The 14,022-nt window shown below is 33.5% G+C and overlaps 3 protein-coding genes across 12 annotated transcripts in view; 2 read left to right on the top strand and 1 right to left on the bottom strand.

Moving 5' to 3' along the window:
* Positions 1 to 7,553, top strand: part of LOC122718589 (pleckstrin homology domain-containing family G member 5-like) — a 90,316-nt gene extending 82,763 nt beyond the window's left edge. For 5 of the 10 annotated variants that reach the window (XM_043943729.1, XM_043943728.1, XM_043943732.1 and 2 more), the window contains 13 exons: positions 407 to 486; positions 2,076 to 2,346; positions 2,898 to 3,040; positions 3,151 to 3,462; positions 3,578 to 3,727; positions 3,795 to 4,055; positions 4,151 to 4,399; positions 4,487 to 4,698; positions 4,780 to 4,968; positions 5,066 to 5,292; positions 5,711 to 5,937; positions 6,367 to 6,628; positions 6,734 to 7,553. In XM_043943729.1, coding sequence (XP_043799664.1) covers positions 407 to 486; positions 2,076 to 2,346; positions 2,898 to 3,040; positions 3,151 to 3,462; positions 3,578 to 3,727; positions 3,795 to 4,055; positions 4,151 to 4,399; positions 4,487 to 4,698; positions 4,780 to 4,968; positions 5,066 to 5,292; positions 5,711 to 5,937; positions 6,367 to 6,372 — 2,327 coding nt within the window. In that variant the 3' untranslated portion in view covers positions 6,373 to 6,628; positions 6,734 to 7,553. Of the gene's footprint in view, positions 1 to 406; positions 487 to 2,075; positions 2,347 to 2,897; positions 3,041 to 3,150; positions 3,463 to 3,577; positions 3,728 to 3,794; positions 4,056 to 4,150; positions 4,400 to 4,486; positions 4,699 to 4,779; positions 4,969 to 5,065; positions 5,459 to 5,710; positions 5,938 to 6,366; positions 6,629 to 6,733 lie in introns of those variants that run through there. The other 5 variants (XM_043943731.1, XM_043943734.1, XM_043943733.1 and 2 more) reach the window with 5 other exon arrangements.
* LOC122718591 (leucine-zipper-like transcriptional regulator 1) lies at positions 2,546 to 11,673 on the bottom strand. The gene is made up of 10 exons (XM_043943738.1): positions 11,223 to 11,673; positions 10,482 to 10,790; positions 10,272 to 10,386; positions 10,045 to 10,211; positions 9,423 to 9,984; positions 8,902 to 9,355; positions 8,637 to 8,815; positions 8,276 to 8,560; positions 8,007 to 8,189; positions 2,546 to 2,807 (listed from the first exon to the last, which is right to left on the bottom strand). The coding sequence occupies exons 1-9, from the start codon at positions 11,327 to 11,329 to the stop codon at positions 8,070 to 8,072; spliced, it is 2,298 nt and encodes a 765-aa protein (XP_043799673.1). The 5' UTR covers positions 11,330 to 11,673; the 3' UTR covers positions 2,546 to 2,807; positions 8,007 to 8,069.
* A 660-nt stretch (positions 11,674 to 12,333) lies between these two features.
* LOC122718526 (ADP-ribosylation factor-like protein 1) lies at positions 12,334 to 13,843 on the top strand. The gene is made up of 4 exons (XM_043943630.1): positions 12,334 to 12,703; positions 12,831 to 13,017; positions 13,113 to 13,294; positions 13,368 to 13,843. The coding sequence occupies exons 1-4, from the start codon at positions 12,566 to 12,568 to the stop codon at positions 13,590 to 13,592; spliced, it is 732 nt and encodes a 243-aa protein (XP_043799565.1). The 5' UTR covers positions 12,334 to 12,565; the 3' UTR covers positions 13,593 to 13,843.
* The last annotated feature ends 179 nt before the right edge of the window (positions 13,844 to 14,022 follow it).

The raw sequence follows: 14,022 nt of genomic DNA, 5'->3' as shown, positions 1-14,022 counted from the left end.
TAAACGTTTGGAAAAATAATCTATCTTATCTAAATAATTTTTTTTTTAAATCGTTTTGAAAGAAAATCGGAGATTTGCATTTCGAAGATTGATAAAATTCTTATCGTTGATTCATCGACTCAATAAACGATTCAAAGAAAAATCTAATCTAATATTTTTGCCGTTCGATTATTTTTCTTTCCTACGATCGAACTTACCAGAAATCTTTTTCAAGCAACTTTTTCCACCGCGGACAAAGTTTAAAGAACGATTCACCACTCTCTTTCCCGAGTATGAATCGATCGCCGGAAACGCATGACAAACGGCCGTGCAAAAGGAAACTACAACTTCCCCTGGATCGCTTTAGGGAAACTTTACGTATTCCAAAATAGATTGGAAACAACTGACAGCCCGTTTTCTGTTCCAGTTAAGGACAACGAAAAATCGAACTCGAGATCGTCGAGCCAGAGAAGCAACCAGAGCGTCTCCTTGAGAAAGCCAAGCGGGGTAAGAATTTTCTATATCCATCTTCGTAACCGAAAGGAAAACTGGGCGCCGTTTAATCCCTGTAATGGAACCTTGAACACTTTCCCCGTCCCAGAGGCAACACCGAGGACACAGTCGATAACTCGAAGAACCTCTTCTCTTGTCCCCTCTTCTTGCGTCCCTCGAGACGAATCCAACCCTCCTCTGTCCTCCTCCTTCTCTATCCTCATCCAACCGTCGTTGCTCGTTCCGTTTCAATTGCCACGGATTTTTTAATTAGCGCGGATGACGTTTCTAAAAATGATTCAAACGAATCGTTTGCTTGTCCCTGTAATCTCTGTATCCCGAGGATGTTCGAATATCGAAGCGAGATTGCTCATTGTGCTGCTATCTATATATATAAGCTCCTTTCTTTCGATCTTCTTCGATCGAACGTAAGTACGTGGTTTTTTAATAATCTCGGACAATGCAATGGTAATCTCGGCGACATCGTGGGATTTTTTCTTCTTTTTTTTTTTTGAACCTTGACCCGCTCCTCGGGGAACGATCCTCGATCGACCGATGTCTATAAAGAAGGTCGACGGTCGATAGTCGACGCTAATCCTTCTATCACGAAGCGGGGTTGTAACGAGGTGAGAAGGTCGGCCGATTGCCTCATCAATTTTCGACGCGGGTAATATCGAGCTTTGTTTGTCTATATCCTGTGTTAGGGATATATATATATTCGAAATGAACGTTTGACAGCGATACTGAATTCGAATAATGAGGTCTTCTCGTTGATTTAGTGATGGAATCGTTTTACTGCGATAGTGTGGATTTTACTTTTGTATCTTATACCTTGCGTATGATTTTGTGTTACAACGTTATAGGGATGAGATAATTAATATGCGATTTACAAGAGCTCTATGAATTTATTTTTATGTTTAATTAATGGTTAATAATCTGAATTGAGTTTGTCTTTTACTATCTCTCATTGGCATAGATGAGAAATTATCCTTGGCTGACGATAGATGATAATAATATATACGTAACATTTGATTTATAAGTATCTTTGAACCCGTGTGTTATAACCCTCACTGGTCATTAATTAACTCCCAGATGATACATATATGTCGATCTTCCAATTACTTCAATCATGTATTGGAACTTCTCGATCAAATATTTAATCATGGTAGGGGGAGAAGCAGGAATTATCGACACGTATATGCATTTCCTATTAGATTTCCCTTAATATCTAATTTCCTTTGAATATTTAAAAATATCCCTCTATATTTATAAAATGTTTTCCATCCATAATAATAGTTTCAATAATAGTTGTTTCACCTCGTAATATAATTTTATATAAAATGTGATCAGCCAGCTTCGTATCATAAATTGTTACAACTTGAAGAAAGATCATTCCTTTAACATTGTTCCATAACAAACGCAGTTCTGGTCGATGTCGGAAATTAAACCGTTCATCATTAAGTTAGGAACTAATCGAACCAATGCGGGCGACAAACGGTCTTCTCACTCGGTTCACAAGTCCATTAACGAGTCTTGACGAGAATAACTTCGCTATTTATAGTTTTTCATTTATTATCAGAGAAACGTACCGAAAATATTCGCAGAATTATCGGAGCCGCAGCGGTCGTTTCTTCAGCGTCTCGACGGAAGACTCGAGCGTTGACTCCGAGGTCGGAAGCAGCACCACGCTCACATCTGGTCGGAGCTCCGTTGGGGCTGCGGGGCTCAAACCTAGTAAACAGCGATGGAGCGGCTTCTTCACCAACACGAAGGGCACAAAACTTGATCTACTCACCTCTCTGCTGGACGATTATAACAAGCATGGGGTACCCAAGGATACACAATTGTCATACGAGCTCGCCTTTAACGAAGATGGTAAGCAAACTTTCGAATCATCGTAAAAGTGTTGAAGATAATTAGTTTAGGGAATCTCGTCGATTTCGATGTTCTTGAAGTACAGTGTTCGAGATTATATCTTAATTAGCGGTCAGTAATGGTTAGTTAGCAATCAATGATTCGTGAGATCTCGTCTGCAGCATCTTTAAGATTTAATTTAAAAAATGAAAAGTGATAGATATATATATATATATATATTCTGTACAAACTTATACTTTTATCCAATAAATTATCTTACATTGCGAGACGTTTAATGTACATATTTATAACGCTGGGGATCGATGGGTGTTTCTTTTTTATACATTGTCGACAAAATATACACATGAGAAAAATATTATACAATCTCCCCTGTGAGTAACATTTCACGTGTCGTTTGTGAACGTACAATTGTGATTTTGAACGGACGATGTTTCTTGCTCGTATTCTCGGAAAGTTCCAGGCTGAAAAGAAAATACAAAGAAAATTAATCGATTATATTTTTGTGTATTAATTCTTTTTTTTTTTTTTTTTTTTTTTTTTTTCAATTTTAGCCTTGTACTTAGAACAAGATTGGCGCGACATCGTTCAAAACTCGGATCAATTATCGGAGAAACAACAGCAACAACAGACTGCTTTATGGGAATTGGCTCAAACGGAAGTGGCTTATATCAAGACTTTAAAGGTTGTGACAGACGTAAGTATCTTTTTATGTTTCTTTTTTTTTTTTTTTTTGTAAAAATATTTTTCATATATATTTTACGATATCGAATTTCCATTATTCTACAACGTTTATTAACACTTTAGCTGTTTATGGCGTGCCTCTGCAGCCTGCAGGCCTCGAATATCCTGAACGAGGTCGACAGGACGAAGCTATTCAGTAACATCCCCGAGATCTACGCCGCGAATCGCTACTTCTGGACCGAGTACGTCCTAGCCATGGTAAATACGTCGAGGACCACTGGACAACCGCTCGAACCAGGCCACCTTCTGCAAGGTTTCGAGACGTTCGAGCAAACCTTCGCACCCTACACCAGATATTGCGCGGAGCAAAGCAAATGTCAGCAATACTGCAGAGACCGTCTCAACGATAATCAATTATTTACGGTCTATCTGGTGGTGAGAATTTTTTTAAAAGGAAAAATTAAAGTTTCCATTAAGTTAAGTTTCTTAAAACGTTTTCTTTTTTTCTTTTTTTTCTTCATTCTTCGTTTCTTTTTTTTTTTTTTATCAGTGGTGTGAGACTCAGAAGGATTGCAATCGATTGAAACTGCTCGACATACTGGTGAAACCTATGCAGAGGTTGACGAAGTATTCTCTGCTCTTGAAGGCTGTTCACAAGAACACGGAGAACGAGGAGCAACGAGCAGAATTGACTCATATGGTAAAGGAAATCATCACAAATACATTAGTATTATATGATTGTTATTTTACTTTAGAAACTGTTACAGATCAAATCTGTAGACGACTTCGTGGCGTCTGTGAATGCAGCATTGAAGAGGAACGAGGAGACAGCGCGGTTGGCCAGCGCTGCATCTCGAATAGAAAGCTACGATGTGGTCGAGTCGAGAGACGAAGAATTGGAGAAACTGATTAAAATTCACAGCACGTTTGATATTACCACGGTTCCAATACCGGGTTGTTCGAAAGACACCCTTAGAGTACTTCTTCGCGAGGGAGATTTAAAATTAAGAGACGCCGTTAGCAGCAAGGTAATCGAATAATAATACCGTTTTAAAGTAAAAATTTGATAAAATTTTAAATCAAAAAAGCAAACTTTGAACCTTCTTCTTTTTATACATCGCAGATGGAAGTACACATACTGTTGCTGACAGACATGCTATTGATCTGCAAACCGTCGACCAAGAAAACTTCCAGCGGGCTGACTGGCACCGTGGGGGGCGGTTTGAAGATTATAAGACAACCGTACGTAATCGATCGTATCCGAATACACGAGCTGAAGGAGCCGACCAGTTTAGGCTTGGTTTATCTGAACGAGTATGGGGCGGCATCAGCTGCTCTGGTTCTCAGCGCCGGAGAATCGAAATTGGCCAAGGTATACATACTCCTCGTCCGTGAAACTTATACTTATAAACTTTTTTCTTTCATATCCATGTATAAATATACACCCAACTTTTTACAGTCTTGGATGGAATCGATCAGGAAAGCTCAACAACAATTCGCGTTAATGAAAGTGCCACCGCTTGGCAACACGATGAACTTGACCACGGTCACTAGACAACATAGCAGTTTTCTCAGTGATGAGTACGAAGCAGAGGAATGCGAGGGGATCCCAAAAACGCCTCGAGGGAGCAGCCGGGCGTCAAGGGTGAGCAGCCTCGCCCACAGTCACAGGTAATAGGCTCAAGCCTGATCGAAAACGGATTGAAAAGGGAGAGGTAGCTCGGGATATCAAAGGTTTGCAAGCACTAATAGCCATGAAACCGCTTCCAGTGGAAGTATAGAGATGGAAGGCGTTTCACCGGGAAGCAGCACTTTTCTCCCTAGTTATAATCCAAGCAGAAATATCAGCGTGGAAACGAGCGAGCCACCGCGAGCCTCGAGCGTATCATCCGAGGAAGGTGGCGACAGTTCTGGCCACAATCATAGACCGTTGCAAATAAGGTAAACGTACGGGATACCAACAACGAATGTTTAACGAGTTTAACACGAATAAGTGTTTATTATATGCAATCTGACCAACGTTTAACCGTTATTTTAGTCCTAACAAATTTGATAATAGACGATACCCGCTGAGTAAGTCACCGACGCCTAACACGTTGAGTGTCCAAGTGCCGGCGTACTCTAGCTTGGGCCAATCGCTGCCAAACTTGACCCTAGCCACTTCGCCACAAACTTCAACCGTGTCTCCGACACCGCCAAACTCGCTTCTAATCGTACCCCAAATAACAAAAAGCAAGGACACTTTGCTTTCACCAGGGCACCGAGGTAGCAATTACCCACGCGGGACTATATCTCTTTCCACCCTTTTTATCCCTTAGAGGTCTGCTGCGACTAAGAAGCACCGGCGAAACACCGGTAGCACTGTGCATGCTTAAAATTTAGACAATAGGAGAATATATAGAAAGTTTAAAATTCAAGGGATCAAACAAAATATCGGTGTAATAATTTATTTATTTTCCCGCTGCACTGAACTCCAACATTTAGATAATAGTCGATCCTATTCCTTCTTTTGTGCTTCTCCCGATCCTGTTATTATACCATGGAATTAGTAATAATACAAAAAAATTAGTAATAATAAAATACTCACTCTGCTTGATATTAGCACCAAGAAAAAAAAAAAAAAAAAGAAAACGATCGAAATAATCTAATTACGTTAGGGTGCTAATCGAAAAAATACCATTAGGTATCTCCTATCCACCACCGTCACCCCCGAGAGGGGCGCTTAGAAGAGCGTTCGCGATTCCTCAATCACGAAATCCACCTCTCGTTAAAACGAGACACATAAGCACGTCTGTGACACAAACGGTTCAGCCTACGATGAATCTAGACGCGGAAGCCATTGAAGAGAGGCGAAGAAGGCTGGAACCTTCGCACAGGATGCCATCGACCAGCAGCATCGCGGAGGAAAAGGTTTTATTTAAAATTATGATTTAATAATGATATAAAAATTGAAAATTGAAAATTAATCTAGTCGATATTATTCCTTTACAAGGTGTCTTATGAAAGATTATTCAAATAAGCATCAAAGAAAAGGTTAAATAAAATTGTTCTTAATGATGATATTTTTTTTGAGACACGCTATATATTTCTTGAATATTCAAACAAGATATACTAGCCTCGTTAATAATAAAATATAATTTGTTAAAAATCAATATAATATTCATCAATCGTGCATTTTCCTTTTTTTCTTTAATTTTACATAGAGCAAAGAAATGTCCAAATTTTTAATTTAAAGAGAACATCATAAAACACCTTGTGTTTTCTATACATGGATATTTTGAATGTGTATATATAAAATAGAGAGTTTGAAGATGTATCTATTTTTTTTTTTTTTTTTAGAAATGACTAGAATTGGGATACAAGAGTAACCTACTAAGAAGATAGATTGCTATGGACCATCTTATCATTTGATGAGGGAGTACGTTGGATCATGTTTAGAAATAAAATGTTGCTTTCTGTTGTCTGTATGCAAGTGCTGCACACACTTTCATGCAGGAGCAGAAAAATGATTGAAACGATTGAGAAGGGATTCAAATTGAATTAAAAAAAACGTTTACGTACTCCTTATGCCTACAATATGAATCGAGCAATTTTACAATCGGTGAGTAAAAATTTTATTTTATCTGATAAGTTTTGAAAAGAAAAAAAAAAAAAAAAATGTAAAGCAGATCGTATGATTCTATTACTGTACAAGAATCTGTTTCAGATTGGGGCCATTCGAAATCAACGTGAAGTTTGTTATTACGATCGTATCATTGTAATTTGATTCTAGCGGTGTAACTTTTAGATCTCATTTTGTAATTAATTCGTCGGGTTGTGACGATCACGTTTCAATATTACTCTAATTCATTCAGAATCCTAAGCGACGAACAGAAAAAAGAAAAAGGCCTACCTAGTGTAATTAATATTACGACTATTTATCGTGATTTAAGTTTAGATGATTATAATAGTTGGAATAAGACGCCTTTAGAGCAACAATTTTAAAATAAACGAGTTCGAGTTTCGTGATTTAACGATATAAAAGCAGGTACGGACATTTAGAAATGAGAACACACACACACGTAGAAAAGTATTACATTTCATGTAGAAGAAAAAAAAAAAAAAAATTAAAAGAAAATGAAAAATCCCTCGTATAAGCTTTGATAAACACACGATTACTAAATGTGGAAAGTTGCGAAAAGCGTGAAAAGAGAGTGAAAGATAAATTTTCTTTAGGTACAAATTAAATTTCACGATATTTTGTTCAAGAGACTGAACTAACGATTGTCGGGATGTCGACGAACGTCACCTAACTAGAGACAACAATATGTAAAGAGAAAAGAAGAGCAATGATTTTATACGAGCTCCTTTGCGTAAGGTTTCTTTCAATCCCCCCCCCCCCTCTCTCTCTCCCCCCCCTTCCAAAATTTGCGCTTGTATTAAGCTTCAAGTGTTAAAATTATCATAAAAAAAAAAAAAATTATCGATTGTGCGTGTATGTACGATCATTCATAATCAAGATCAAAATATAGTACATAATTTATTAATTACGTGTCTCGTTTAATACCCAATTGAATACCACTTATTTCTAAACCTAATATCAAAATCTTTTTAATGGATGATAATGCCAACAATTGGAAATTAAAATATAATTTTTTTTTTTTTTTAGCTTTTTTTTTTTACTAATTTTCTTTTTTTATTTTGTATTCGAACAAGGCAAATATTACACGAGTAATATTAAGCGATCCAATAAATATTTTTTATTTATTCTTTTTTACAAGAGATTTTCAATAAATCATATTTTATGTACAAATAAATTAAATATTCTAAAGATATTCACATTATTCATCTTTAATTTTATATTCAGCTTTCATATTTTATTTACCTATTTACATACGCGCACGATATTTTAGGTTTTTCAGACACTCATCTACTATATACCCATAACCCAAAAGATAAAAGATGTTGAATGTTGTTAGAATACTGTATTGCACACTTACTTGAAAGCTCGAGGGCGAAGGCAAATCCCAACTACGGGGACGACGATGTGAGCCCGAGATCCGTCAGCAATCATTCGCCATGTCTTGACATGTTCGAGCTTCACTACGTTCATCGGCCAATGCTTCCAGAATATCCAGTAAAAGTTCGCGACTTAATTGCTTTAACTTCGGTAACCTTGCAACCTATGATGAAATAAAATAATATTTATGATAAGAAAAAAATTGTTTATTTCGTGAAATAAAAAAAGAAATTAATGAAATATATGAACCTTTGTAAAGTGATGCACGATAAGATTTAATGCATATTTTTTCATATCAACAGCTTGCATTCTATCCGCAGCTTCCAAAATTTGTATAACATTTTCAAAAGTAACGTTCATTTCAAGATTTTGTTTGCAAAATGCTTGCAATCGATTATTTGTAAAACCATAAAAAACTGGTGCGGTAAATAAATATAAAGAATCTTCGGGTGGCATCGAAACATCTGCATAATAAATGTACCTTAATAAAGAATCGAATGATTCAGAAGATGGGATCATTTCACCGATTTGTATCTGTAATAAAAGCACACGTTTTGTTATGATTTAATTGTCAAATACGTGATAAAAACGTAAAAAATCAATAACTTACATTCACAGTATTATTTTCTGGCATAAAAGAACGGAACATTCCCTCGAAATAGCTACATCGTGCCGCAAGAACAGCTTTATGAGCTGGAATTGGCACACCATCTAACATGAGCGTTATATCACAAAATTCTCTGCCAACACTTTTAAGAAATGCTTCCATATCCTGTTCCAAAGTTGTTCCTAAAACAAAACAAAATATTGAAAAAATTTTTCAATAAAACTACAAATAAAATTATTATTTTACAAACAATTTTGAAAGATCGTACCTGCATTAAGATCAAATTGTCTAGGAAATGCACCTTTTTGAGGCATTTGTCTTTTCCTAATAATTTCCACCATTAAAGGTTGATCTAAAGTCTCAAATTCTTTACTCATTACAATTTGATTATAATTATTTTCTTTCACGATAAAACTCAAACAAAACTCTTTTATGAAATAAAGTTTTAAATGAGCAGCATTACGCAATGCTTCCAAAACATTAGCACGACTTATAGTTGCTTTTAGATACTGGACACACAATTGTTCTAATCTTTTCATATTGAACTGTAAAGCTAAACGATAGACATCCATCATAAGAAGTACAATTCGATTGCTTAATGGATCTTCAGCAACACGACTGCTCGATCCGTCTTCGTTTCTTTTCGTTGGATCAATACGATCAGTGTAAATATAGTTTAGGACCATTTCAAATGCTTCTGGCACAGCATCTTTCAGTCTTACCTATGATATAGTAACAATATATCAAAGTATTGATACCCAATATCGGGTATCAAATAAATATATTTACCTCTAACAATGGCATATCTTTAATCGGTATATCGACAGTTCCAAATACTTCTTCCATATGTTTATCTCGTTTTTCTCGAGCGTGTCTAATACGAGTCCTAAGAAATTGCGAACGAGCTGCTACCATAGCTATGTGAGCAGGTATTTTTGTTTCTGTATCTCCTACTATAAATTCTACATCACAGAAAAGACGTCCGCTTAACAATCTTCCAAAATCGTCATGCAAAGTACATTTTGGATATGACGAAAATTGAAATCGATATGTCTCTCCAGATCGTACATTATTGTCAACTGTTCCACCAAAAATAAACATCGCTTCTCCAATTACTGCTGCCGCATGAAACAGACGACCAGATGGAACCTGACTATCAGCAGATGGCAAAATAATATTCCACGTTTGTGTATCAAGATCATAACAATGAAGATCATTTGGTAGCGTAGAATCAGCTGCTCCACCAAATACATAAAGATATCTATCAAAGCTAACCATAGTATGACCATATCGTCGTGCTGGCGGAGGTGGTGCACCACGAAGTATATGTTCCGTTGAAATTCGCGTCCATCTGATGATTCATATTTCATTGAATATAATATAATTTTAAGATATGAAATTATAAACTTACCGTTTTTCTCGAAAGTGAAATTGAAAGAGACTATTTGTAATTTTAGCTCCACTTTGACCACTGAATACAAACATAGATTCACGTGCTACAGCAACAGGAAAATTGCAACATGTTGGTGGACAATCACCAGATTGATCAACTTCTTCCCATACTCTTAATTCTCCAGGCTAAAAACGATGACAAAATAATAATTTATCATTCATATTAAATATAATATATTAACTTACTAATAATGATATAGTCCACATATCATTCAATCTTGCATTACCATCATAGCCAGCAAATATCCATAATTTATTATCATACACAGCAGCTCCATGTGCAGATCTAGCTACGGGTGTTCTATAAAGGAATATATAGTTTTATAACTATACAATTAATAATTTGAAGTGATAATAAAAAACAAAAATAAGTTAAATGAGATAAATAAGACATACTTCCCAATAAATTTCCATTCTGTCCATTGACCAGTTTGGAATCGGTACTCAAATAAATCATTTTTATTGGTGAGATTTGAATTGGAATGTATATCACCAGTATAACCACCAAATACAAACATAGAAGAATCATGCACAACTGCAGAATGATGATATCTTGGGGCAGGAGGTGCTCCTGTTGCAAATGCACGTCCCCAAGATTTTTCTTTCACATCAAATCTCAACAAATCATTTAACATTCTTTTACCATTATCACCACCAAACACATAGATTGCATCTTTATAGGCTACAACAGTATGTTTGCTACGCCTGTGTATAATACAATATAGTGAACTTTTGAAATAATGTATTTACATTATTCTTTCTAACATGACATATAATTTAAGGAAATAAAATGCAATAAAAAAAGAATGAATTTAATCAATCATAGTTATAATTTCTATTATAACTTAACTTAAATAAGAATTATATTGGTAATAATTAAAAACTCTATAAATTACTTATTATTATTTATTTACAATTAGCAATTACAAATATCTTTAAAACAAAGTTAGAAAGTAAATAAATAGATTCAAAAATGCTGGATTTAATTGAAACACTGATGCACAGTTAATGGAATTGAAATGCTGTAACAAAATTATTGTTTGAACATTGTAAAAGATTAAGGAAGGTCCAAAATAATTTACAAAAATTGAAAATAATAATTCGTATAGTTAAGATTAAATTAATTTAATTTATTACCTAGCACCAACGAATTCGTCGCATTCTGGCATACGTTGCCAACGATGAACAGTTTCAAAGGGACCAAAATCAAGAGTTAAACACTCTGCAGTCGAAACGTTATCCATTTTTTTTATTACTTTTAATAATATAATCACTTTAAAAGATTCATGTTTAACCTATACATTATTGACTTAACCATTCTTCATTCTTTATTCAATTTTGAAATAGAAATTTACATACACTTTCAAAAACGAGATTTAATAATATTGTATCGAAATATAAATAATTTTATTTTTATTTTTACTTTTTATTCTATGTAAAAGTTAAATAAACTACCCGCTAACTGAAAAGAACTGTCAAAAACGTGTGTTCAATTGATTGAATAGATTACGGTCGAATATAATAGAACAAAGTTAAATTTATATATTATTTATTTTACGAGCAATTAACGTAAATTATCAATAATAGTATTTTTTATAATTATATTTTTTAATATATGTAATTATTGTATTTACATATGTATAAAATATTCAAAAATTATCACAAGAAAATTAATTCTGTTCTCAACTCTTCTTATCAATAGTACCACAGACGAAACACAATATAGATCTAACATTTAATACATTTTTTTCTCCTATATTTCAAGAACACTAGAAACTTTTTATCATTGAATGCCAAAAATTTATTTTTAAAAACACTAAAAAAATAGCACTAATGTTCTATTTTTATCTTTATATTTCTGCTAATATTTATTCTTCTTACTTCTTCCGCATTCAAGAAATAATTTTAATATTTAATTTACTTTTTTTTTTTTTTTTTTTTGCCTAACCCATTCAAAAATTTAAACGAAATTATCTATATTATATATATATATATATTATAATGGGTAATCATATTCTAATAAAAATTTAACAACGATGTGAAACTTGTTGGAATAATTTTATTAATATTTTACATTCTTTTAATATATGTATGCATCATATCATTATTCATTTACTATTTCTTATAAAACTTTGATTTTTTGCGTAATCGGCATTTCAAAATATGAGACGCAAAAATCTCATAAAATGTTAATCTATTCTATACATCATCTATGGTAGTATCAAGTTGACAAACGGAGAAAGTTGGCGCTTTTGAAAAAGGATTTATTTTGTACCGTTAGAAATTCACACAAATGCAAATAATCTTATAAATGCGTTTCATAAGTCTTATAATTATCGCCCAACTCATTTAAACGATGAGAGGTAGATGTCATGCGGTGAAGTGACAATTCATAAGATAACGTGCCAACACGCGAAATTTAAGCCGAGAAAGTCGGCACTACTTTTCAGTCTTTCATTAAATAACAATATTCACGAATAATGATACGAAATGTATTTCAAAACGGTCAAAAGATCTTTTGGATCGGATGTACATGCATTGGTACATACATTGCATATCGATATTGGAAAAAACGAGAACTTTTGGCAATAGACGAAGGTTTTGAAGAAGTGTCTAAGGTTAGAGTTCTGATTTGAAACCATTTTTGATCGTTCTTAGAGTTGATTTAGTGATGTCAATTTTATTGTTTATATTTATTTGTTGAAAGAAATCTCAATAACAATTCTCATTGCTTTATTTTTATAGATTGATGACAGTCATGAAAAACGAGTGCTTCTATTAGGTTTATCCGGAGCTGGAAAAACGTCGATTATAAACCAAATATGTGTGGCAAACGGTGATGAAACTTCATATATTGTCCCTCCAAAACCCACAGAAGGTTCTTCTGTATATAGAATAAAAAATGGGGTTCTATTTTATAATGTTTGGGATAGTATGTAAATTTTATTTTATTTTTTATTTTATCAAAGATTATTTATAATATAATTGTTGAATATTATTTTATTATTTAATATTATTTTATATTAGTTGGAGGTTCAGATGCCACTAGAAAATATTGGACTGCTTTCTTGCAAGATACAGATTTGTTACTATTTGTAGTAGATGCATCTGACATAAACAAATTATCTTCCGCTGCTTCTATTTTGAAACAGTTATTAAGTGATGCAAGAATGGATGATGTACCAATTTTAGTAGTTGCTAATAAACAGGTAAATATTTTTAATAATACTTATTTAAGAATTCATTAAAAGTTTTCTAATGTATATTAATGTATAAAATTAGGATTGTCCCAGTGCTCTAAAGCCAGAAGAAGTTAAGAAAGCTTTAGATTTATTAAGTATTTCACCTCATAAGCATAAAGTAGAAATAATTGGATGCCAAACAAGACCTTTTCCTGAAATTCCAGAAACAACTGAATATACTTGGTATCATGCATCCGTTGATTCTGTTAGAAAAAAAATGTTTTATATGGCAAAAGATAGTGTATCTGCTCCTCTTTTTTGTTAAGTACTTTATAAAAGAAAGAAAGGAATAGAAGAATAAGAAGTAAATAAGAAAATGACAATATGCCTAATTTAGCATATTGTATACAATTTTTCAATGGATTAAAGTGATTACAGTTTGTGCACAAAATGAACCTTTTTAAAACAAATAATTCAAGCTTTAAAAAAAGAAATATAAATAAAAATATACAATTTTTAAGGTTTTTTCAGTATAATATATTTGCAATCATTTAATTTTTTATGAAGTCTCTTTTCAGCACATACACGTATATTTATTTAATAAATTATTTATTTACTTTATCAAATCACAGTAAAAGTCTTTCATTTTTTTTTATGTGAATTATGCATAAATCAAACTACATTAGTTTTTGTAATTGATACATAAAATAAAGATTTAGAGATTGCATTTAGAAACATAAATCTATTTTATTCAT

Source organism: Apis laboriosa, unplaced genomic scaffold (genome assembly GCF_014066325.1).
Source record: "Apis laboriosa isolate Shangri-la unplaced genomic scaffold, ASM1406632v1 scaffold64_cov150, whole genome shotgun sequence".
Classification (NCBI taxonomy): domain Eukaryota; kingdom Metazoa; phylum Arthropoda; class Insecta; order Hymenoptera; family Apidae; genus Apis; species Apis laboriosa.
The sequence above is the reverse complement of the archived record's forward strand: the minus strand, read 5'-3'. Positions and strand labels throughout refer to the sequence as shown.